This window comes from Triturus cristatus, chromosome 4_1 (genome assembly GCF_964204655.1).
Source record: "Triturus cristatus chromosome 4_1, aTriCri1.1, whole genome shotgun sequence".
Classification (NCBI taxonomy): Eukaryota; Metazoa; Chordata; class Amphibia; order Caudata; family Salamandridae; genus Triturus; species Triturus cristatus.
In genome coordinates, this window is record NC_140585.1 from 1104594208 (window position 1) to 1104620038 (window position 25831).

Sequence of the window (25831 nt, forward strand, 5' to 3'; positions counted from 1 at the left end):
TGTTTGACCTCTCTGCAGAATTTGACATGGTTTCACACCCCATCTGGCTCCTGCATGACATTGGCATCCAAGGACCTGGTATCTGCTGAATCTGTTCCCTCTTAACGGACAGAACACAAGCTGCCAACCTGGCACTTCACTCCTCGGAAGCCTGCAAAATCATCTGTGGAGTGCCTCAGGGTTCATTGCTCAGCCCCACCCTCTTCAACTCATACATGTTATGTTACTGGATTTTATAACGCGCTCAGCTACTCCTAGGAGTGTCCCGGCGCGAGCTATGAGAGCAGCAAACAAAACACAGATTTAAAACAGATGGGTTTTGAGGTGTTTCCTGAACAAGCGATCATCCTGAATAGCACGCAAAGATAGTGGCAAAGCATTCCACAACCTGGAGGCCTTAAGCGTAAGCGATCTACCCCCATGCGTTGAAGACGGAAAGTGGGGGTAGAGGCAAGCAGCTGCGAAGAAGATCTCAAAACCCTAGAAGGTTGATAAAAAGAAAAGCGCTTTTTGAGATATGAAGGACCCCCATCATGGAGGAACCGATGAGCAAGGACCAACGCTTTAAATTCAAGGCGTTTCCTGACAGGGAGCCAGTGCAGTAAACGAAGCGAGGAAGAAATAGAATCTCTGATGGGGAGGTTAACCACCAGCCGGGCTGCGGCATTCTGGATCACCTGCAGTTTACTCAGCAGGTAGTCGGGCAGACCAACATAAAGACCATTGGCATAATCGAGGCGGGAAAGGATAAGAGCCCGAACCACTGTCTCCTTAGCTGATCTGCGTAACAGAGGTAGAAATTTTTTCAAAGATCTGAGAATACCAAAGCAGCAGCCTGTAAGCTTTTTTATTTGAGTCATAAAAGACAGCTGCTCGTCAAACCAGATACCCACGTTTTTGACAGGGAGACCCGTACAGGAAGGAGAAGGGAAAGCTGAGGGCCAGAGAGAGTCCCTAAAATCCTAAAATAAGGCGGAAATGTACCAAAGAGTAAAATTTCCGCCTTTTCCTCATTACATTTCAGTTGGGCGGCAGATAGCCAGTGAAAGACGGCAGCTAGACAGCTCTGTACTCCAGAGGTAGAAAAGTCTGTTCTATCCCAAGTAAACAGAAGCTGAGTGTCGTCAGCATATGCAACCACCTTGGCCCCACCTTCCTCTGCCAATTGAACTAGAGGCGTGACGTAAATATTAAAAAGCAGGGGGCTTAACGAAGAGCCTTGGGGAACTCCAGTGGAAACAGGCTGGGGAGGAGAAGCAAAAGGAGGAAGCCAGACCTGTTGTGACCGGAGGGTAAGAAAAGATTCCAGCCACTTCCAGGCCGAACCAGAAATGCCAATAGCAGCTAGCCGGGACAGAAGCAAAGCGTGGGGGACGGTGTCAAATGCCGCCGACAGATCTAAAAGGATCAGGGCTGCACTCCCCCCTGAATCCAAGCAATCACGGATCGCCTCCGACACTTCGACTAAGGCAGACTCTGTACTATGGGAGGCTCTAAAGCCCGATTGAGAAGCCTCTCATTCCAACACAAAAAGCAAGTTCACCGCCTGCATGACCAAAGTAACTAACTGGATGAAAGCCAACTGTCTCAAACACAACACTGACAAGACAGAAGTAGTGGTTTTTGGCACGAACACCTCAACATGGGACACCAACTGGTGACCAGCCGAACTCAGGCCAGCACCCACGTCCACCACCCATTCCAGAAACTACAGATTAATCATCAACAGTAAACTTGACATGACGCACAAGTCAACGCCATCACTGCATCTTTCTTTCACATCATGAAGAAGCTGAGGAAGATCTTCAAATGGCTCCTAAGTAGCACTAGATAAACTGTCACTCGCACCCTAGTCGCCAGTAAGTTGGACTACAGGAACACCCTTTGCACCAGACTCACCAAGCAACTCACTAGAAGACTGAAAACAATCCAGAACCCGGCCACCAGCCTAATCCTCAGCCTCCAACACAGAACTCACATTACACCGCTCCTCAGGGAGTGCCACTAGCTCACAATGCTCAAACATGGTCATTTCAAACTCCTCTCACACACATTCACCTGCTCAACAATAGGTTACCTTTGTGGGTGATTGTGCGTTTTACAGATACACATACATTCACAATAAGGTTTCTGCCTTGGACCTGTTTTCAGTAAAAAAATACTACATACATATCTCTAACTCTCTTGTAGTAGTTTCTTCATACCACGTTTTCATGCCATTCCTAATACTGACCTTTCCCCATGCTGAGAGAGACATATTATTTGTTCCAACGCTTTAAACACATTGACAGCAGGCATTGGTAAAGCCACTAAGTCATTCTTTCATGTACTGAAAAAGAAAGCAAGTGCATCCACAAATACACAGACTTTGTGTGCAATGTTTTTGTGCAATCTGTCTTTTTTCTTACCCTGTTTTATATTACCCAAGCTTGCTTCTATTTTTAACATGCAGCAGCTCAAGCTTCGGTAATAAAATGTAGGGCACAAATAAGGAGGCACAAAATGAGGCAGGTTGAAGAGAAACTTGGCACACTTAGTCTGAGCACATTTGTGCATGCCTCTTTTTTCCATGTTACGGCAACAAATGATGGACGGGATGCTTAATGAATCAAACATTCACACCCAGTCAAGAGATCAGGGATTAAACCCAGATCTTTGTGACTGGAGGTGAATTCAGCATTCCGTCCATCATTTGTTCCTTTTACTTTTGTCGGCCTTAGTGGGAATGGTATGCCCAGACGTGGGTCCCATGCTCACTGCGCCACTGGATTCAAACTAGCCTAGCTGATGAGGGGTGGGGCCCGAAACCAGTCCAAGGATGCTTGTTTCTGGGCCAGGGAGGACCTGGCTTGGCAGTTAAGGCTAGACTGTTCCCGTGAGGGGCAAGGTCAAGACTGATTTGCATATGGCTGGGTCCAAACTGGGTGGCGTGGTGAGCAAAAGAACAATGGATTTAACCCAGATCTTTGTGACTGGGGGTGAATGTTTGCATTGTTCAGCATTCCGTCCATCATTAATTTCGTTTTGCATGTTAGCTCATACCAGACAAGTTTGCTTGGTAAATTCTAGTTAATATTATCCTTTGATTTATATAATCTCTAAATTCAAAACACACATATGCCATTATTTTGAGCTTTTTGATCTTAGGAGCTAAAAAGTAGAAGTTTCTCTTTGAGCTTCTGCATTCTGAAAGCTTCTGCAGTTGCTTATGTTCACATTTCTAAACTGTCTTTTTCAGCAGCTGTACCACATTTTAGAACCCTCCTCCTATGTGCATTTTTCTGCATCCTCATAATTTAACCCATCTTTAGTCTTTTACAACTTGTTTTTTTATTATGCTTTTCTATCCTAAGTGTAATAATTTTGTCTTACTGTGTTTTTGGCTCTTTATTCCTTTTCCTCCCATTGTGTATGTTATTTCATTACCTGGCTTTTCCCTAAGTAACTCTGCTCCCTGCACATGTGCATTCTTTTCATGTCAGTAGTGCTGTGCCCATACATAAGCTCTCAGCACCAGGATACCAGTATGGTGACAGTGTGCACTTTACAAATGCTATAAATAAAACAAATAAATTAGACGATTTGCTCTTTGCTCTTAGAATTTTGTTTTATTTGTTTATTGTCTTGTTATATGTTGTAAGTGTTGTTTTATTAATACAGGATAGAGGCACTGCATTTCTTATATCTCTGTAAAGTTCTGCTTCTGCATTTGTCATTGGGTGAGGTTGGCAAAGTGGGTTCTGTGCCTTTATGTTATGTCATTTAAAAACAAAGGAGTGATGTTGGGGTATGATAACAGTTCGATACGGTTCCAAACAGTACTATGAGAGACTATTCATGATTGTGAGACTCTGCTGAGAGAAAGATGTATGGAAGCGGAATGAAAACCATACCTTTATATTCATGAGAAGGTTGTGTAAGAAGGACTCAAATTTAAAAAAGACTACTCTACTGTTGTTGGTCCCTGTCAAAATTCCTCAAGCCATAATATCCACAATAATTTGCACTAGAGGTGTCGATACCCTTACTGTCACCTACTACACCTTCTCTGGTCATGTCCCAAAATCACTCCTTACTGTCATGGAGTATGGAGAGTTATGCTCCACAAGTGAATGATTGTTCATACTAGCAGGAAAATTGGCCATTTTGCATGAGTCTTCCAATTTAGATCACATAACATCTCACTGGCAGAGGTGCACCGCAACAATAGTCTCCATGGCCAAAAATGTGTATCTACTGATACAGTTGTACACCTAATACACCCACTATACAGGAGTGGACATTGGAGTTGTTCAGGTTAGCAATCCAAGAACATGTTGTATATAGAATCCAAAAAACAGATTACTTTTTTTTTTTTAAAGTGTGGGGACCAGTCTTGGCTTTTGTGATACTCTTGGACAAGAAAGAACAGTGTGACTCTTAATATGAGACTGTCTGTTGATGCACACTTTCAAATATTGGATTGTGTGTTCATGTCATCTATGTACTAATCAGACAGTTGTTGAATACAGCATGATGTTGCCTTGCCATTTCATACTCCTATATATTAAATTGTGCTATCATCCAACCAGTTAGAATTTGTTATTTTATAATGTGAACACAACAAGGTGATGGACGGAGTGCTGACACCTTTCAGCCTGTCACCCCCATTCAAGAGATCTGGGTTTAAGTCATTGTTCTTTGGCTCACTATGCCACCCCTGTGTGGACCCAGCCATATGCAAATCAGTCTTGACCCTGCTTCTCATGGGAACAGTTCAGCCCGAACTGCCAAGCCAGGTCCTCCCTGGACCAGAAACAAGCATCCTTTATAATGTGAAAATTGACTGCTAATATGTTGCATGGCATATACTCTTTGTTTAGTATCTCCTTAAATACAGATAATGAAAACAAATGCATTTGAACATATCGAACAGGGCCTGCTCAGCAACTTGCATTTAGGATTATATGCTATTTTCTTTTAGTTACTATTTCTCAGTTAGAACGACCATGTAAAGCAAAATAAATGACATCAGTATATTATTTAGTGCAATCTCCAAAAATTCAATGTCTTTATCCTCACCTTTCCCATGTTGCATTGGGGTTCAGTTTGCTGCTTTTGTAGAGTTATTGACATAGCTTCAATTTCTAATGGATACTTCTGATATCACATTCCTCATCAGGCACCAGACTGGATCCAGGGAACTTTCTAGGAATATCTCCGGTGCACCGCTTGGTGGCACCATCAAGCTCTGTAATGGCCTTGTGTAGCACCAGATGTGACAGACTGGACCATTCAATAGCCCCCCTCCCCCATGCACACTGACATCTGTTCCTTTCTTTTCCATCTCTTTAAAATTACTGGATTCAATCTGTGACATGACTGCAGGAAGCAAATGTGGGTTATGGGCCCCTACAGCATCTATGGTGTCTGGGCTCCGGCCATGGATCAAAGTTGTTTGGAAAGTGTGCCCTTATGCATCCCAAGGGGATCAGGGTGGAAAGCAAAACCTTTAAGTTGCAGAATATAAGAAGAAATTGCATTTCTATGCTAAATTCCATTATGAACAGGCCCTACAAAGGCTCAAAAACTTTGGGGGAGGAGGCCCTGCATTAGAAAGATTTAAGAAGAGCTGTATTATTTCATACTCATTACGGTTCCATTCCCTGCACATCCATTTCACCAGCAATACCAGAAATTCAGGAGCTACTCACAAGGTCTGGCATATAGACAGTGTCAACCCCCTCGACCAGAACAGCAACCAACTCATGGACAACGTGACTGTGATGTGGTACTTAAGAAAGCAGAACAAAGTGGGGTCCTGGGATGTGTGTGAAGAAGCTCTGACCCTTTGGAAGTGGCTGGTTCAGCAAAAAGGTTTTTCTGATGAGCAATTACCTGGCAGGGTCTCTGAACACCAGAGCAGACAAGTTACGCAAGCTCAGCTGGCTGAGCAGGAATGGTGTCTCCATCCTGGAATGACTCAAAACAGCTTGTCTCAGAGGGGCATGCCCTGACTGAATCTCTTTTCCACCACCGTGAACATTCAGTGTCAGACTAATGTCTGCAGGAGTTTCCAATAGGAAACGCTGGGACAAAGGTTTCCTGTACTTGTTCCCATCATTACCTCTCCTGTCCTGAAGAAGGTTCAGGCGGTCCAGACTCAATTCTTCTTGATAGCCCAAGATTGGGCCAGGTGGGTGTGGTACCCAGATCATTTAAGCCTGAGCATTTGCAATTTGATCTGGCTGCTCTTTTAGGAGGAGCTACTGTCTCAGTGTTAGAAATGGGGTTTCCTGATTGACTGGGGTATGAGCCTTGGTCAAGCAGTAACCACAATCCTAGTCAGAGTAAGGCACAAGTACACTGTAATTTAAGCTGTGCTCACCCTCTGGTAGCTTGGCACGAGCAGTCAAGATTAACTTTAGCGGCAATGTGTAAAGTATTTGTGCAACACTTTTAACAGTAAAACAGTGAAAAAGCCTCACAATACGATCCCACACCAGTTTAGGAAAATAGAGCTTCATTTTACTGAAAAAACTAGACCAAAATGACAAAAACATAATTAGCAGAAAGGGAGTTCTGAAATTTTAAAGAATAAACTATAAAATAGCACTATGAAGCATAAAGTACCAACTTGGGATATCTGATCGCGCTGGATTGGGTCAAATCCTAAAGTTCAGGTCGACCGTGATGGAGCACAGGTCAAATACAGTTCCAAGTTAGTCCCACTGAAGTTTTATCTTCTCAAGTTTTGTGCCAAGAGTGCCATTCGTGGGGTAGAAATTAGTTGGGAGCAAGGAGAGCATCGCTGGCGATGGTAGGTGTGGTGCGAAGAGCAGGTTGGGCATTGTGGACTGGCGGGCTGGAGCCTCGAGGTGGTGATTTCCCTGTAAGTTCCTCCTAAACTGATACTACGTGTACCCAGTGACTGTAAATTAAATACTACTAGTGGGCCTGCATCACTCATTGTGCCACCCACTTATGTAGCCTCACCAACCTGTCTCAGGCTTCCCATTGCAGTCTGTGTGTGCAGTTTTACACTACCACTTCTACCAGGCGAAGTAAATCACTTGCGAGGCCTAATCCTTCCTTTTTAATACATATGTCATCTCTAGGGTTGGCTCTACACAGCACAGAGTGGCAGTGTATTTAAAAATTAGGACCTGTACTTTTAAGTTTTACATGTCCTGGTAGTAAAAAGACTCCTCCTGGATGACTCCCAATCCAGATTCTGTAGCAACCATAGCACCAAGACAGCCCTGATCGTAGCCACAGATGACACCTGGGTCCTCCCTGACAAAAGAGACTGCCGCCTTTCTCCTCCTTGATCTCTCAGCGACCTACGACACTGTTTCTCACAACATGCTCATTGCCAGATTGGCTCGCCTCCTTCCTCACCGACAGAAGACAACGAGTCCCCCTTCCACCCTACACCTTCGAACCCAAACCAATCATCTGCGTAGTTTCTGAAGGCTTGTCACTCAGCCCTACCCTCTTCAACATCTACATGACTCCCCTGGCCAACATAGTCAGATCCCTTGGGCTCAAGATTATATCCTACGGCGATGACATGCAACTCATCCTCTCCCTCTTGCAAAACTCCACTGCCCACTGCCGCCAGAACCAACTTCCACCAATGGTTGGCCAGCACTGCCAACTGGATGAGGGGCAGTTGCCTCAAGTTCAACACAGATAAGACAGACGTCTTGTTCTTCGGCAGCAGCATCTCCCCTGAGACACCTCTTGGTGGCCCATAGAACTAGGGCCCACTCCAATCCCAACTGAGCACACCAGAAACCATTGTATCATCCTGGACAGCAAACTCACTATTATGTTCCAAGTGAACGCCATGTCATCAGCTTGCTTCTTCATCCTACACATGTCATGTAACATATTTTAAGTGGCTTCCCCAAACCCTGAGATGCACCATCAACCAAGCCCTTGTCACCAGTTAACTGGTGTGAGAAAGTGCCATCTTTCTTGCATGGTACGCCCCCACTTTTTGCTGAATTGCTGAATGTACTTTGACTGAGTGTGCCCTGGACACCTGCCAATCAGGTGCCCAGGGCCTATGTTCCTTCCCTAAAACAAACCAAACCCAAATTGGCAAACCCTGGCCACATGTCAGCCCCTGGTAAATGGTACCCTAGGTACCCAGGTCCTTGTAACCAGGGAAGGCCTCTAAGGGCTGCAGCACTCCTTGTGCCACCCTTAGAGGCCCTGTACCCTTACACACACACACTGCCTTTGCAGGCTGAGTGTTTGGGTGCAAGACAAAAACAAAGTCGACATGGCACACATCCCTGTGTACCATGCCCATCACCTACACTGCCATGGCATACATCAGTCACCCCTCTAGCTGGGTGCCTTATGCCAATGGTGTGGGCACAGGAGCAGGAGCCCTGTGCCCCTACAGTACCAAGGTCCATTCCTGGGCACTGTAAGTGCAGTGCTGCCATTTAAGAGTACATGGTGCTGAGAGCTCGTCAAACACGAGCTCCACAGCACCATGATGGCAACACTAAATGCTGAGAAGTTTGGTATCAAACTTCTCAGCACATTAAACCCACACTGATGCCAATGTGGGATTTAATGTACCCAGCACCCCAGAGGGCATCTTAGAGGTGCCCCCTTAAACCTAACCTTCAATCCACGTCTGCTCTGAGGCTGCCTAGGCTGCCACCCAGCAGACATGTTGCTGGACCCCTGGGTAGGAGAGCCCCTGCTCTCCTGGGCCTGCAACAATGCACATCCTGGGCGAGGTGCTAAATCTCCTCCCCCAGGATGGGCAGGGGGAAGCTTCAAAGGCATGCCGCCTCGTTGAGCTTCCCCAGGCCCCTGCAACCCCCACTCTGGCGGGAAACTTTGGCCGGAAACCCCAAATAAGGACAGGGGATGTGCCAGCCTGCCATCCCCACCCCTCAGGCGGGGGAGGCGAGGTGAAGCACATCTCCGGGCTCTCGCCATCTTGAAGATGGGGAGCCCTACCCTATCAGGACTAGGCTACTGCCCCCCTCCCACAGGAGAAAGGCAGGGTAGGCGGTGTACCCACCCCACGACAGGGACCCATTGGTCCCTGCCCTTCACCTACCAGTAACGCCCCTAAATCTAGTATTTAGGGGCACCCTGAACCTTCCTTCCCCAGATTCCAGATTCAAAACTACACAGAGCAAGAAGAAAGAAGACCTGCCCTGCAGCTGCTGAAAAGAGGAAGACACCAACTGCTTTGGCCCCAGCCCTACCGGCCTGTCGACCCTTGAACCTGCTCCTGCTCCAACCCGGCACCTCTTGTGGCCAGCACCCTCACCAACCCCGGAGGACCTGGCTACCTTTTGGCTCTAAGCCCCTGGGACTCCCATGAGTAGAGGCTCTACTCAAAAACCTATCTCTAATCCCTGGCAGCAGCCCGGAACCGCGAACCCAGCACACTCTGCACCAGCCAAGCCTGGCCAGTGCCGGAGTGAACAAAGACCCTGAGGACGACCCCACGGCGACTGTGACCCCAAGTCCGGCACCCAAGGACCTCCCTCGACGCTCCTGAAGAAGCCTGCAGCCTCAGAACAAGGTGCCCCCCCAACCGCGATCAACAGAGGGTAAGATTTCCCGACACCAAAAGGCACCCCTGCACGCGGCGCCCCACGGCCCCCTGTGCCCAATCCCGGGGTACCTACCTATCCTCCAACTACCCAACTTACCTCTCGAAGTGGGGGTGGCACCTGAAGAGTCCTCGTCCCCGAGCTTGCAGTCTTTTTCTAAACCGGAGATTTCCCATTGAAATCAATTGAGCGCCCGACGGCTCAAAAGCACTCTGCACCCAGCCGCCCGAGTGGCCCTGGCAGTGAAAACTCTACACCTACCCCACTTGCCCTGAGTAAGTGACCAGGAGCCCAGCTCCCACAGCCGCGTGGCTTGCCAGTCAGCAGCCACCAACCAAGGCCCCCCTATCCCTCATAGGATAACATTGGGCCTAACTCTCTCTGCACCCGGCCGCCCTAGAGCCGCTGAGGGTGAACCAACTTTACCTACCTGACCCTGGGGGACCCCTGAGTCTATGCCCAGAACCTCAACTCTGCCAGTCGAGTACTTACCCTTAAACCGCAAACTCTATTTTCCTCATAGGGTAACATTGACTTGCTTTTTCCTGAAATTTCTTCTAAGTGTGGACTTTTCAAATCTTAAAATATTCACCAAAAATCAGCCGAGTAACGAAAACGAAATTACTCACCTGCTCTTAGGTGCGCTCCCAGTGCTGGATCTTGGTGCCCAGCACTGACTCTGAAAAATACTTACAACTGTACTTACCAGTAACCCAATTTTCTCCCATAGGAAATCATTGACTGTTTTTCTGTGAAATTGCTTCTAAGTGTCGATTTCTGCAATCTTTAAATATTCTTCAAAAATCGTATAATATCTGAAAACGTAATTACTTACCTGTTTTGGATAAAGATCCCAGTACTGAGTCTAGGCACCCAGTACTGGATTACAAAAGTAACGTGAACCTACTGTACCTGTAACCTGAATTTTCTTACATAGGGAATCATTGCCTGTTTCCTTTGAAATATTTTCTAAGTGTCAACTTTTAAAATAGCTAAATATTGTTTAAAAATCATTACAGTAATTGAGTCGACTTTCATCACTTGATTCTGAGTACTGACCCAGGACTGAATCTAGGATCCAGTCCTGGAATGCCAAAAGTAATCTAAAAAGTAATCTGTTGCAAATAACCTGAATTTACCATTGAGCTCAATGCATTGTTGTGTTTAAAAAAATAGAGTTACCTACTGCAACCACTTGTAACTGTTTACAAAAGTTTATTGCATTTTGCAAAAGTATTTATATGAAACATCTCATGCTGAGAAAGTATATTTTAAATCTAAGTGTTGGTTCTAAAATAAAACAAGCATATATTTTTTATATATAAATATTTGGCCTAGAGTTCAGTTATTGAGTGTCTGAGACCATTTGCTGACTGAGTGTGTACAACAAATGCTTTACACTGTCCTCTGATACTGCCTTACTGCTCGACCAAGCTACCACTTTAGAGAGTAAGGTTATATCTAACTTTAACCTCTGTCAAACCCTGAGGGACTGTGGACTCTGTACACCCTGTACCTATTAGGGAACAGTATATACAGAGGCACTTTCTCACAACTGGACCATGGAAACGCCCTCTACATGGGAATCAAGGCCCACCTAGTTCAGAGACTACAGACATATTCAGAACACTGCAGCAAGACTCATCCTGGTCACTCCCACATCACCCCCTCACCTCTAAAACATCCACTGGCTCCCAGTCCAGAAAAGATGCCAGTTCAAGCTCCATTCCCACCCATTCAAGGCCCTGCACAACTCGGGACCTGCCTATATCAACCCCTGCCTGAGATGAACCCGTCAGACACCTCTGTCCTGCCTCTCTCGCGCTGGCCCATATCCTCGCTGCAGACAAGGAGGATGCTTCTGATCCTACCTGGCAGCCAAGTCCTGGAACAGCCTCTCCCTGCACCTCAGGACCTCTCCTATTCTACAGAAGTTCAGAAGGATGCTGAAAACCTTGGGGCGGAGAAGGGAAGGTCAGGTTAAGGGTAGATGTTTGAGCACCCGCATGTTTGATTATGGGAATTGACTCTGTGCACCGGTTGACTGGGTCAGGTTGTATAGGTGAAGGCTGTATTACTGCACATTGGCTATGATTAGAACTCCTAAACACCATTCCCCAACCCTAACTAATCTGTGGTGATACTAGAGAAAGGACTAAGCACAAAGAAAGGGGAAAGCATTATAAAAGCTAGAGAGAAATGGAACAAACAACTTACCTGGCTCATTTTCCTTTCCTCCGAGGATACCTGCGGTGACAGCTTCAGATCTCTGACCTGTGAAAGAAGAGGAAAAGCGATTAGTGTCCTGAACAACTGTCATATATTGCGGTCCTTTGTGTGAAGCTATCAACAGAAGCCAATACTAAAAAGGCATCCTTTTTGTCTCTGGGACTATATGACTATGTGATATTATAAAGCTCATTCATGACAGGATGCTAGGCATTTGTAGATTTTTTTATATGTATTTATTTTTGATTGTGCTAAAAAAGTAAGGACTTCCCATTTTAACTCTCATACCTATAATAAAAAAAACATATTTTCTGATCTACATATTCTACAGAATTCAGCAGTTGATGGTGAATTTCTTTCCTTTTGATTATCTGTGTAGAATAACTCCTTGTGTTTTATGAAAAAAGCAGACTTATTTGTTTTTATAGATATCACATGAGACATAGATTGGTAGAAAGATCACTGTGAGTTAGTCAGAATGTCTGGCAAGTAAGCTGCAATTTTACTTTCTAATTAGTGCTTTATTTCCCACAAACATCATGTACTTTTGATGAAAACATAGTAAGATAACACAATCACACCACATAAGCTTAATGATTATAGGGATAGAATATAGTAGAAGCTAGATCAGAAAATCAACATATGTAGTTCAAAATGTTCAAAGCTCTTGGAGGACTTGGATAATACTGCTATGTTTTCTCTGTCCTAGGTATGTGAAAAAGGAAACAACATTAGATTGGTGGAACTGCTATTAAATGGAGGAGCTCGTGAGCAGGATGTCCGGGAGGCATTAAATATTAGTATTAAGAAAGGCAACAGTGACGTCATCAGCTTGCTTTTAAGAAAACTTGGCCTCGATCTAGCTAATAACAGCATATGTCTTGGGGGCTTTCGAATTGGAAACATTGAACCTTCTTGGCTCAGTCCTTTATTCCCTAGAAAATCATCTTCTTTAAAACAGGAACCAGAGCAGGAAAGGAACAAAGGTATGTGTTTATTTTAATCAATCGATGTGGTGTGTATTTGCTAATCTTACAGATTCTGTGGAGTCTGAGCAATCCTGAAATTTCAAGTGAAGGCATGAATTTAAGAGAGTGGGGGAAATCTTTGATGTGGTGTTGGATTAGGGTCTGCTACTTCACAGTTTCTTCTCTGATATGAGCAAGAGACAAGTGGAATCTTGGGGAAAGACAGTATGAGGGTTGAGTCAGTCCATCATGCTACAGGAACTCCAGAAGAATGATCTCATATGTCGGTGGTTGCATTCTGGACATACTGCTGACACTCATTGGAACATTTAGTCATGTACTGATGGTAGGATGTTATAGCTCCAGGAACCTGTTTTGAAAGTACACTGTCGTGTGATGAACTCCACTGTAATTGTTGAACATTACAAGAGGTTATGGGGAATGAAGGGAGGAACTGCTAGACATTGTGCTGGGGACTACGGCAAGACTGACATAGTGTAGAGGAGTCTATAGGAAGAATATCTCCATGGTATTCTCAGTGAAGGTTACTGCTTAGAAAACAGTTGCCTTGGTTCATGGTTACAGATATATGGGACATATAGTTTGTCCATTTTCCTAGACATCATGTATCTGTGTGTAGTTTGTACCATAATAACGCAGAATGTATCACTATCATAGGCTATAATGGCAATGAAAAATTCAGTTTATTAGCTTATATATGACCTTTTTTAGTAAGGGACCAAATTCGAACTAAAACCAATCCGGCAACAGCACCCTCTAGAACACTACCCACAGAGGTGGAGTTCCTCAGAATTTCTTCTGTAGGTCGTGTGAAGGGAGTCTCCCTGAGCCCTGCTCGGTTTCTTCGGCTATTACTTCTCTTTGGATCATCCAAAATTGTATTACATGTTTCATTTCTATTCTGTCCTTTTTTTCAAAACCTCTCATGTTCAGAGAGATGAGGCTATTTTTGGGACAAGAGAAAGTTAAATCTGTCACTTTTTGATGACAGTGAGGATTCAGTCACCTGACAGGAGAGATCGCACCAAGGGTCTGCAGAAGGCTTGCAGAAAAACCATTAAAAAAAAGACTTACCATGAGTCTTTATAAGGCACTTCTCACAGAGAGAGAGAAAATTGGGAAAAAACTTCCTCAGAGCAGACCCTACAACTCCCTCTTCAACCCTGACATTACATCAGAGAAATTCTCATAACATGACAATGAGGTGTCTATGGCAAAACTGCAGTCAAAATCGTCAACAACAATATGATGGCAAGGTCGACGTCCCGACTTTTACTGCCTCACCTATGACGGCCTCATCTTCGATGGCCTCATTTACAAAGGGCATCATATATGACGGCCTAATCTATGATGGTCATCTACGACGGCCTTATCTACGATTGTTGTCTACAGAAGCTTCATCTACCATGGTCATCTACGACGGTCTACGACTGTCTGACAGCCGCCACCACAATGGCCTAATCTACGAATAGCCTCATCTTTGAATGGCCTCATCTACGAATGGCTCACTTATGATGGCCTCATCTACGACTGCCTAACAGATAGTGGTTGTCTATGACGGTCGTCGACGACAGTAGTCGTCAACGATAGCCTCATCTACGATGGTCGTCCACGACTGTCGTCTACGAATGGCCTAGTCTACAAATTGGCATCCTCTACGATGGCATCATCTATGATGGTCGTCTAAGACAGTCATCTACGACTGCCTCATCTGTGACGTTCATCTATGACGGTAGTCTACGACGACGGCCTTATCTGCAATAACCTCATCTACGATAACCACGTCTGCCATGGCCACGTCTGCAGTGGCCTCATCTATGACTTCATCCTCTGACGACCTCGTCTACGACAAACATTGTTGACATCAGCTTAATCGTCGACATCCGAAACATCGACTACGATCTTGATGACAATACAAACTACGATTGAAAGCACCGTTGTCATCAACAAAAACAAAAGACACATAATCCAGAATAACTTAATGTCAAGAATTAAGAGGACTAATATGACCAATATCTACAACTGCCAACAATATATGGAGAGGCAATATATAGGCAATTTCACCACTGCCTCCTACTTCAGAGCACGGGTCAGGTCTATGTAGCACTAGTATTAGACCTACAGGGCATGTTAGAGGATCACTCCAAACACTTTCCCAGGCTTTAAGGTCACATCGTGCCTGATATGTCAGCATCCTCAGATGCTCCTGCCATTAAAAGAATGATCCCAGTGTCAAATATTACCAAGCTTCCCGGGAACGACCCATTTAGATCTGGTGATGATACAGAGAACCAGGAGATTCCCTACCAGAGGATTTTTGATTGCTTCCATGTCCTTAGGGAACGAGTGGCCAAATGCTTCCAACTTACAATAGCAAATAAGCAATCGGTTTGTTCTCTTTATGATTTTAAATAGAAAAGCTGTGACACCTGTTCTAATTCTTGAGATATCCTGGAGGAATTACGGTCATGAAAAACCTTGTTACTCATAACCCAACCTAAACAGCAAGGAGACGTTCTCAACTATGCCTGGTGCTACTGGACGGGCTGCCAATTCACTGGCAATACGGGCCAGGTATAACCACCAGATTTAGTCAGACATTGCCATATGCATACAATTTCTGCCGGAAGACAGAAAGGGCTGAAACAAAATAAATTGTGCAGTGGGGAAAACGTCCTAATCAGAAAACATAGATTGCTCTATAGATATGGCTTCAATAGGTTTCCGACAACTGGAAGGGTCAGTGGTCCTTAGATGCCAAGGCCACAATATTTAGAACCTAAGGTGCAAATACATGTAATATTTTTACATTACCATGGCAACACTCTGTTTGGCAAGCAGTCAAGGCTGCCTCTAGCACCACAAGATCTTTTGGCACATTACAATTTTGAAAGAAGCACCCTTTACAGGGACCCACAAAAGAGACACTTATCTGTATCAAGTAGCTCTTGGGCTAACTTACCTACAGTAACATCCCAGTGCTGCTTATGCCATCATGTGGCAGTAACAATTTCAACATGTTGTCATCTATGGTAGAAAATAGCATCAGACAAATAAGTCCTAGATCTCATCACATGGGGTCAGACGTTAGAGTTCACCCAGATTCCGCTCACCACTCCACCAAAACGAGGGTGCCAACCTAATCTCCATCTGCTTCAGAAGGGAGTTCTAGCTACGCTAACCAAAGGCTTCCATAGGGAAGGGCCCACTTTCTCAGCAAGGAACAGGTTTCTATTCTTGTTTTTTCCTCATAGACATGAAAATAGAGGATTGGCGATCATAGACCTTCGGAAATTAAACAAGTATTTCTGGAAACAATTCAATAACAGACAACGATGAGGGTCACGACTTGGTATGCACTGTTAAGTGTTCTATTGAAGTCCACTAATTTTATATGAATTAGGACACTCTACTTCCTGTGGCCCACCGTCAAGACCACTATCATACCAAAGAATATAAACAATAAAGAAGGAGTGTGTGCTTTACATCAATCAACAATTAAATATTGCAGTCGGACTGCAATATTTAATTGTCGATTGATGTAAAGCACACGCTCCTTCTTTATTGTTTATATTTCTGGAAACAATACTGTTACTTGGTCACGCTCTCAGACACCACATGACAGCTCTTAATTTACCAGATTCATACTTCCACATTCCTGCCCATGCATCAGTTATCCCATTTGGCTTCAAATCAGCTTATTGCATTTTTACCTACTGCGTAGCCCTATGGCATCATTTTTCAGGACGGACGGTCATCAGGTATTCCCCTATTTTGACAACTGGTTGATAAAATTACCAATGGCATTTCAAGCGTCCAAGGCCACGGAGGCTTTCCTAAAGTTGTTTCACAAACTAGATCTCCTTGTGAATTATTAAAGATCATCAACTCCTACATCAAAGACGATACTGTTCCTGGACCGCAACACTAGATTCTGTCCAAGACAAAGACTTTATATCCAAAAGACAAGCATCAAAGGCTCTAGGAACTGGCTCTCAAACTAAAACAAAAATCTCTGTGTCTGTTCAATTAGCTTCTGTGCATCATGTCCTCAATATGATCCTTCTTGCATGCCTGAAAATGAGTCTTACAGGAATAGCTACAAAAACAATAGATTCCAATAAAAGAATCGTTCAAGGACCTGGAGATCTTTACACAGGTATTATGGAAGCTCTAGCCTGGTGGTCCCAGGCCTCCCACCTGTCAGAGGATCTCATGCTCTTACCTTAAAAACCTCACTTCGTAATGACTAAGGATGACTTCCGGAGAGCTGGGGTAGTCCTCTACAGAACCTGCAAATTCAAGGAAAGTGATCTTCACTCCAAAAGAGCATACATATAAATCACCTGGAGCTCAAATCCATCTAACTCAGTCTCCAAGCTTTTCTGCCAATGATAGAGGAGACTTTGATGTCAGTTTGCACAGATTATACCATCAGCATGCAATGAAATAGCCTGCACCAATGGAAGTTTGATCAGTCGGTGCTAAATATGATCTTCTCACTCTGGGGCAAACCGGCTCAAGATCTCTTTGCAAAAAACAAAACCCAAAAGGCCAATTTTGTGCATGTTGGCATCCACATCCAGGATCGTGAGGAAATGCCTTTCGAGAGATGGTCCGGGATCCATGCTTACCTTTGCGCCCAATACCTTTAATACAAAGGTTCTCAGCCAGAGGAAAGCAGAGCAGTGTTATCTCATCCTGATAGCCCCCTGGTGCCCCACGCAGCATTGATACACAGAGCTTCTCCTGCTATCGGAATACAACCACATTCACCTTCCAACATCCTGACCTGACTTCTCTCCTATTATGCTCACTGCTCCAAAATTCCATGAATTTAAAGATCTCAATGTTCCTCAGGACTGCAGGTGTATTCTCACCAAGTCAAGGAATAAGCCACGATAAAGACATGCAAACTGTAGCGGAAATGTTTCTGCCTATGGGGCCAGAAATTAAACCTACCTCCTTTACTATCATAATCTGGCAAATAACTACCCTATCTCCTGTCACTAGCTTAGTTTGTACATGCGTCTGTTAAGGTACAGCTTTTAGCAATATCAAGATATCGATGCTCATCACATTTCCTTTTTTGTTTTGGTCTTGCAAAATCATCAAAACGTTCATAAAAGTATTTAGATTTTTTCCCCTCCAGTAAGGGCTCCTTTTCTGGACTGGCACCTCAACATAGAGTTCTATCTCAACTCATCAAGAGTTCATTTAAACCCATTCATAGAGCACGCCTCATATTTCTCACATGGAAGGTTGTCTTGTTACTAGTTCTCACTCCAATCAGGATGGTAGAGGAGATGCAACCTTCTTGCGCCTCAGCAATTTTGTACTTCTCAGAACCAAATGATATCTAAAATTCTACTTGCATCGCCCTAATATATATATATATATATATATATATATATATATATATATATATATATATATATATTACCTACTGGCGGTCGCCAGTAGGTAGTTATAGTTAGGACCCCTTTTCCATAGGAAAACCTCAACATTCTATTTTGAATAACTTTGGCGCCGGTCGACGAATCCATGCGAATTTTTCAAAATAGGTGGGGCGCTACGCTCCGCTCCTACCCTGAAAGTCTCGGGGGGATTCGTCAAGCGGGGGCTGAGAAAAAAGGGGGGTCCCAAAACGCGTTTTCCCCATGCATTTTTCCATAGGACCTTTAGACAGGGCTACAGCCCGAACGGCTGAACAGAGTTACTTGAAATTTGGCAGAGAGGTAGTCCCCAGGTCAAGGAAGTGCCTTTTGTAGGTTTGGTGTAAATCTGTTCAGTAGATTCTGAGAAAATAGCCTTTAAATCAATATATATATATCTAAGCGCGCTCCGTGCGCGCTGGGTGCGCGCACCTCGCCGTGCGCGAGCGCAATTCTGATTGGTTGTTAGATCTTAGTAAACATTCGAATCGGTGGAAATCAGGAAGCGGCGGCCGCCATTTTGTCTATCGCATAAAGAGGGGGTGATAAACAAAGGGGGAGAACTTGAAAAGGGGGCAGAGTGGGTAGAAATAGACCCAGTAGGCATTGTAAGGGGGTCAAAGTAGGACCTTGTAGGGCAAAAAAAAAGATTAATATTTTGTTTAAAAATATCGCCGAGTGCGCGCACCCAGCGCGCACCCGGAAAAAAACGTAATAAAACAAATTTTAAAAAAAACGCATTTAAGTGTTTAGATATAAGGTGGCTCTAAAAAGAGCCCTTGTGTTTATTGTTTGTTTTTTGGTACCTACAAGTAAGTACACGGCCCATCTAGCGTAACGTGGGCACGCGGTGCGCGTAGCGCACCGCGTGCCCAACGTGCGTGCACGCCACTAACTGCGTAAAGTGGGTGCGCGGTGCGCGAAGCGCACCGTGCGCGCACGGAACGAACTGCGTTAAGTGGGCGCGCACGCCACGAATGGCGTAAAGTAAATTAGCATTTAAAAAAACGTACAAATTCACTGAAAAAACCATAGGTTTCACACACGTTATAGTTAGGAATTAGCATTTAAAAAACCTTGCAAATTCACTGAAAAAACCATAGGTTTCACACATGTTATAGTTAGCGGAAATTTTACTGATAAAAAACCAATGAAATTCCCCCGTTATAGTTAGTGCAGGCAACTATAACTCACGCGACCGCAATCTTCTGCTGATGACATATGTGTCTTTATGAAAAAAAAATATTTGTAATATATGTATAGCTAAAAATGTATGGAAGAAGACATGGGCAAATAAGTGTCTAAATACAGTATTAGCATCAGCAGAGGATTGCGGTCGCGTGAGTTATAGTTGCCTGCACTAACTATAACGGGGGAATTTCATTGGTTTTTTATCAGTAAAATTTCCGCTAACTATAACATGTGTGAAACCTATGGTTTTTTCAGTGAATATATATATATATATATACATTTATGAAATATGTTATGTACATATTTTCTACCCAGCCTCCGCTATTTGCGCTAATACTATAAGATATACAAATACAGTAACTGCTTGCTATTCTGATTCATGCATGTGGATCTATGAAAGATCCAATACTGGAGAAGAAAATAAGTCACTTACCAGTAACTGCAGTTCTCAAGTATTGGTATCATTCATAGATTCACGTGCGACTCACCCTCCCCCACTCAGAGTCTCCCCTTATAGCTCGGGATTGTTTATTTCTACTTGTGCTTGAAAATCTGAAGGACTCAGCCTTTCTTGGGAGTGTTCCTGAGAGTGCTGTCGCCTGATTAGTTATAGTTCAAGTTTGGTCTTTTTTTTAAAAAGGACATAGATAGGCTACTAAACTGAGTTTTTCATTGCCATACTGTTTTATTATGGTACCATGGAACTTCCACTTCGGTGATGGGGAGTAATTAAAGAATGTGAATCTATGAAAGATACCAATACTGGAGAACTGCAGTTACAGGTAAATAGCGTATTGTCACTGACACAGAATGTCATTTATGACTAACCCTGGGCAATGAACTCCACTCCACTAGCGGGAATTCATGCAAGAATTCCCATTCCGCCACACAATTGAGTTACCTACTGTACCCACAACCCTTTGGTAAATCAACTTTACCTTTACATGCTAAAAAGCATATAACCAATTCACAAAAGTGAACTTTGAAAAACATCAGGCAATGAGAGAGGTGATGAATTTGGGGTCACCCCTTACTTAGGGGGAGGGCAAGCAGATGCTTTGAACACAAAGAGCATATCACGCTGAACGATTCGGTGGTAGTCCCATCCTCCTAAGACCACCCCAAGCAAAGTTATGGGCAAAAATACAATGCCAACCAAAGGCCCAGCAAAGCATTATGGGGTGAGATTCTAGAGTTTAGTGAATATTCTAGTATTAGCTCTCAGCTGAGCCATGAGAGCCTGCCCCTTGAGGAATATTTTGATATCGGATACTATAATAATCACTGCACTCTAGAATATCGTCCCATAATGCTTTGCAGGACCTTTGGTTGGGATTGTATTTTTGCCCATAACTGTGCTTGGGGTTGTCCTAGGAGGATGGGACCACCACCAAATCATTTCAGCATGATGTGCTCTTTGTGTTCAAGGCATCCGCTTGGTCCTCTCCCTAGGTTAGGAAGGACCCCCAAAATCATCACGTCTCTCACTGCTTGCTATTTTTCATTTTCACTTTTGTGAGATGACTATATGCATTTTAGCATGTAAAGATAGACTTGTTTATTGTTTAACTAAAGACACTGCTTGCTATATTTTCATTTTTGTGAGATGGCTATATGTATTTTATCCTGCAAAGATAGTTTTTTTTTGTTTGTTTTACTAAAGGTATGTGAGATTTCTGTTTAAAACTTTTATTACTACACAACATCGGAGTTCATGCAAAAACTCTGGAATAAGCTACTGCACCCACATTCCCTTGATAAAACAATTTTACCTACACATGCTACAAAGCATGTAACCAATTCACAAAAGTGAGTTTTGATAAATATCAGTCAATGAGAGAGATGATGATTTTTGGGTCCCCCCTAACCTAGGGGGAGGACGAATCGGGAGCCTTGAACACAAAGAGCATATCATGCTGAATGATTGTGCTGGTCCCATCCTCCTAGGACCACCCCAAGCAAAGTTATGGGCAAAAATACGATGCCAACCAAAGGCCCAGCAAAGCATTATGGGGCGAGATGCTAGAGTTTAGTGAATATTATAGTGTTAGCTCTCAGCTGAGCCCGAGAGCCTGCCCCTTAAAGGAATGTTTTGATATTGAATACTATAATATTCACTGCACCCTAGAATATTGTCCCATAATGCTTTGCAGGGCCTTTGGTTGGGCTTTTATTTTTTGCCCATAACTGTGCTTGGGTGGTCCTTGGAGGATGGGACCACCACCAATCGTTCAGCATGATATGCTCTTTGTGTTGAAGGCATCTGCTTGGTTCTCTCCCTAGGTTAGTGAGGACATCAAAATCATCACCTCTCTCACTGCTTGCTGTATTTTCATTTTCACTTTTGTGAGATGATTATATGCATTTTAGTATACAATAATAGAGTTACTTGTCGTTTTACCAAGGGTATCAGACCTGGGCCTGCTAGGCCATGGGCCAATTTCTAACCTCCAGGCTGAAATTTAGTGACATTTGTAGGCGGGCGTTTAGTTTCCATGGGATAAAGTCGTTCCTTCTACCCAGGGTTATGGAGCTCCATGCAGGGTAAGATTTCAGGTTTCACTCCTGGCTGGAGGTGTGAATACTAAACACTAATTTATTCCAAAAGTGTATTTTTAAACCTTGGCAGTATCAGGCCTAGGCCTTCAAGGCCTTGGGCTCATTTCTCCCTTCCAGCCAAGTGACCAGTTTTAGTGATACTTGTAACATTTGGAGGTGTTGAGCTTCAAGAGGACAAAGTCACTCCTTCTAACTAGGGCTATGGAGCTCTGCGCAGGGTAACATTTCAGGTTTCACCCCTGGCTGGAGGTGTGAATTCTAAACAATTCTTTATTCCAAAAGTGTACTTTTAATCCTGGACAGTATCAGGCCTAGGCCTGAAAGGCCTTGGGCCAATTTCTAGCCTCCAGGCACCTCTTGACTTTTGTGACATATTGAAGTGTTCAGCTTCAAGGGGTCAAAGTCACTCCTTCTTCCCAGGGCTATGGAGATCCGCGCAGGATAACATTTCAGGTTGCACCCCTTGCTGGAGGTGTGAATACTAAACAATTCTTTATTCCAAAAGTGTACTTTTAATCCTGGACAGTATCAGGCCTAGGCCTTCTACCCTCCAGCCCAGTGACCAGTTTTAGTGATACTTGTGACATTTGGAGGTGTTGAGCTTCAAGGGGACAAAGTCGCTTCTTCTACCCCGGGCTATGGAGCTCCGCGCAGGGTACGATTTCCGGCTTCACCCATGGCTAGAGGTGTGAATACTAAACACTTCTTTATTCCAAAAGTGTACTTTTAAACCTTGACAGTATCAGGCCTAGGCCTTCAAGGCCTTGGGCCAATGTCTAGCCTCCAGGCACCTCTTTTAGTGACATTTGTGATATAGTGAAGTGTTCAGCCTCAAGTGATCAAAGTCTCTCCTTCTACCCAGGGCTATGGAGCTCCACGCAATGTAACATTTCAGGTTTCACCCCTGGCTGGAGGTGTGAAAACAAAACACTTTTTTATTTCAAAAGTGTACTTTTACACCTCTGCAGTATCAGGCCTAGGCCTGCTAGGCCCTGGGCCAATTTCTAGCCTCCAGGCTGCAATTTAGTGACATTTGTAGGTGTTAAGCTTCCATGGGATTAAGTTGCTACTTCTGCCCAGGGCTATGGAGCTCCGCGCAGGGTAAGATTTCAGGTTTCACCCCTGGCTGGGGGTGTGAATACTAAACACTTCTTTATTCCAAAACTGTACTTTTAAACCTTTACAGTGTCTGGCCTAGGCCTGCAAGGCCTTGGGCCAATTTCTAGCCTCCAGGTATCTCTTGACATTTGTGACATAATAAAGTGTTCAGCTTCAAGGGGTCAAAGTCACTCCTTCTTCCCAGGGCTATGGAGATCCGCGCAGGATAACATTTCAGGTTGCACCCCTTGCTGGAGGTGTGAATACTAAACAATTCTTTATTCCAAAAGTGTACTTTTAATCCTGGACAGTATCAGGCCTAGGCCTTCTACCCTCCAGCCCAGTGACCAGTTTTATTGATACTTGTGACATTTGGAGGTGTTGAGCTTCAAGGTGACAAAGTCGCTTCTTCTACCCCGGGCTATGGAGCTCCGCGCAGGGTACGATTTCAGGCTTCACCCGTGGCTAGAGGTGTGAATACTAAACACTTCTTTATTCCAAAAGTGTACTTTTAAACCTTGACAGTATCAGGCCTAGGCCTTCAAGGCCTTGGGCCAATGTCTAGCCTCCAGGCACCTCTTTTAGTGACATTTGTGATATAGTGAAGTGTTCAGCCTCAAGTGGTCAAAGTCTCTCCTTCTACCCAGGGCTATGGAGCTCCACGCAATGTAACATTTCAGGTTTCACCCCTGGCTGGAGGTGTGAAAACAAAACACTTTTTTATTTCAAAAGTGTACTTTTACACCTCTGCAGTATCAGGCCTAGGCCTGCTAGGCCCTGGGCCAATTTCTAGCCTCCAGGCTGCAATTTAGTGACATTTTTAGGTGTTAAGCTTCCATGGGATTAAGTTGCTCCTTCTCCCCATGGCTATGGAGTTCCGCGCAGGGTAAGATTTCAGGTTTCACCCCTGGCTGGGGGTGTGAATACTAAACACTTCTTTATTCCAAAACTGTACTTTTAAACCTTTACAGTGTCTGGCCTAGGCCTGCAAGGCCTTGGGCCAATTTCTAGCCTCCAGGGATCTCTTGACATTAGTGAAATAATAAAGTGTTCAGCTTCAAGGGGTGAAAGTCACTCCTTCTACCCAGGGCTATGGAGCTCTGCTCAGGGTAACATTTCCGGTTTCACCCCTGGCTGGAAGTGTAAATACTAAACACTTCTTTATTCCAAAAGTGTACTTTTATACCTTGACAGGATCAGGCTTAGGCCTGCAAGGCCTTTGTCTCATTTGTACCTTCCAGACACCAGTTTTAGTGATACTTGCGAATTTTTGAGGTGATAAGCTTCTAGGGAACAAAGTCGCTCCTTCTACCCATGGCTATGAAGCTCTGCGAAGGTTAAGGTTTCAGGTTTCACCCCTGGCTGGAGGTGTGAATACTAAACACTTCTTGATTCCAAGAGTGTACTTTTAAACCTTGACAGTATCAGGCCTAGGCCTGCAAGGCCTAGGGCCAATTTCTAGCCTCCATGTACCTCTTATAGTGACATTTGTGACATAATGAAGTGTTCAGCTGCAAGGGGTCAAAGTCACTCCTTCCACACAGGGCTATGGAGCTCCAAGCAGGGTAACATTTCAGGTTTCACCCCTGGCTGGAGGTGTGAATACTAAACACTTCTTGATTCCAAGAGTGTACTTTTAAACCTTGACAGTATCAGGCCTAGGCCTGCAAGGCCTAGGGCCAATTTCTAGCCTCCATGTACCTCTTATAGTGACATTTGTGACATAATAAAGTGTTCAGCTTCAAGGGGTCAAAGTCACTCCTTCTTCCCAGGGCTATGGAGATCCGCGCAGGATAACATTTCAGGTTGCACCCCTTGCTGGAGGTGTGAATACTAAACAATTCTTTATTCCAAAAGTGTACTTTTAATCCTGGACAGTATCAGGCCTAGGCCTTCTACCCTCCAGCCCAGTGACCAGTTTTAGTGATACTTGTGACATTTGGAGGTGTTGAGCTTCAAGGTGACAAAGTCGCTTCTTCTACCCCGGGCTATGGAGCTCCGCGCAGGGTACGATTTCAGGCTTCACCCGTGGCTAGAGGTGTGAATACTAAACACTTCTTTATTCCAAAAGTGTACTTTTAAACCTTGACAGTATCAGGCCTAGGCCTTCAAGGCCTTGGGCCAATGTCTAGCCTCCAGGCACCTCTTTTAGTGACATTTGTGATATAGTGAAGTGTTCAGCCTCAAGTGGTCAAAGTCTCTCCTTCTACCCAGGGCTATGGAGCTCCACGCAATGTAACATTTCAGGTTTCACCCCTGGCTGGAGGTGTGAAAACAAAACACTTTTTTATTTCAAAAGTGTACTTTTACACCTCTGCAGTATCAGGCCTAGGCCTGCTAGGCCCTGGGCCAATTTCTAGCCTCCAGGCTGCAATTTAGTGACATTTGTAGGTGTTAAGCTTCCATGGGATTAAGTTGCTCCTTCTCCCCATGGCTATGGAGTTCCGCGCAGGGTAAGATTTCAGGTTTCACCCCTGGCTGGGGGTGTGAATACTAAACACTTCTTTATTCCAAAACTGTACTTTTAAACCTTTACAGTGTCTGGCCTAGGCCTGCAAGGCCTTGGGCCAATTTCTAGCCTCCAGGGATCTCTTGACATTTGTGAAATAATAAAGTGTTCAGCTTCAAGGGGTGAAAGTCACTCCTTCTACCCAGGGCTATGGAGCTCTGCTCAGGGTAACATTTCCGGTTTCACCCCTGGCTGGAAGTGTAAATACTAAACACTTCTTTATTCCAAAAGTGTACTTTTATA

At 44.3% G+C, this 25831-nt stretch overlaps 1 protein-coding gene across 1 annotated transcript in view; it reads left to right on the forward strand.

Moving 5' to 3' along the window:
- Nucleotides 1–25831, forward strand: part of LRRK2 (leucine rich repeat kinase 2) — a 1602077-nt gene that overhangs the window by 413854 nt on the left and 1162392 nt on the right. The window contains exon 19 of the mRNA XM_085654107.1: nt 12517–12793. Coding sequence (XP_085510233.1) covers nt 12517–12793 — 277 coding nt within the window. The remainder of the gene's footprint in view (nt 1–12516; nt 12794–25831) is intronic.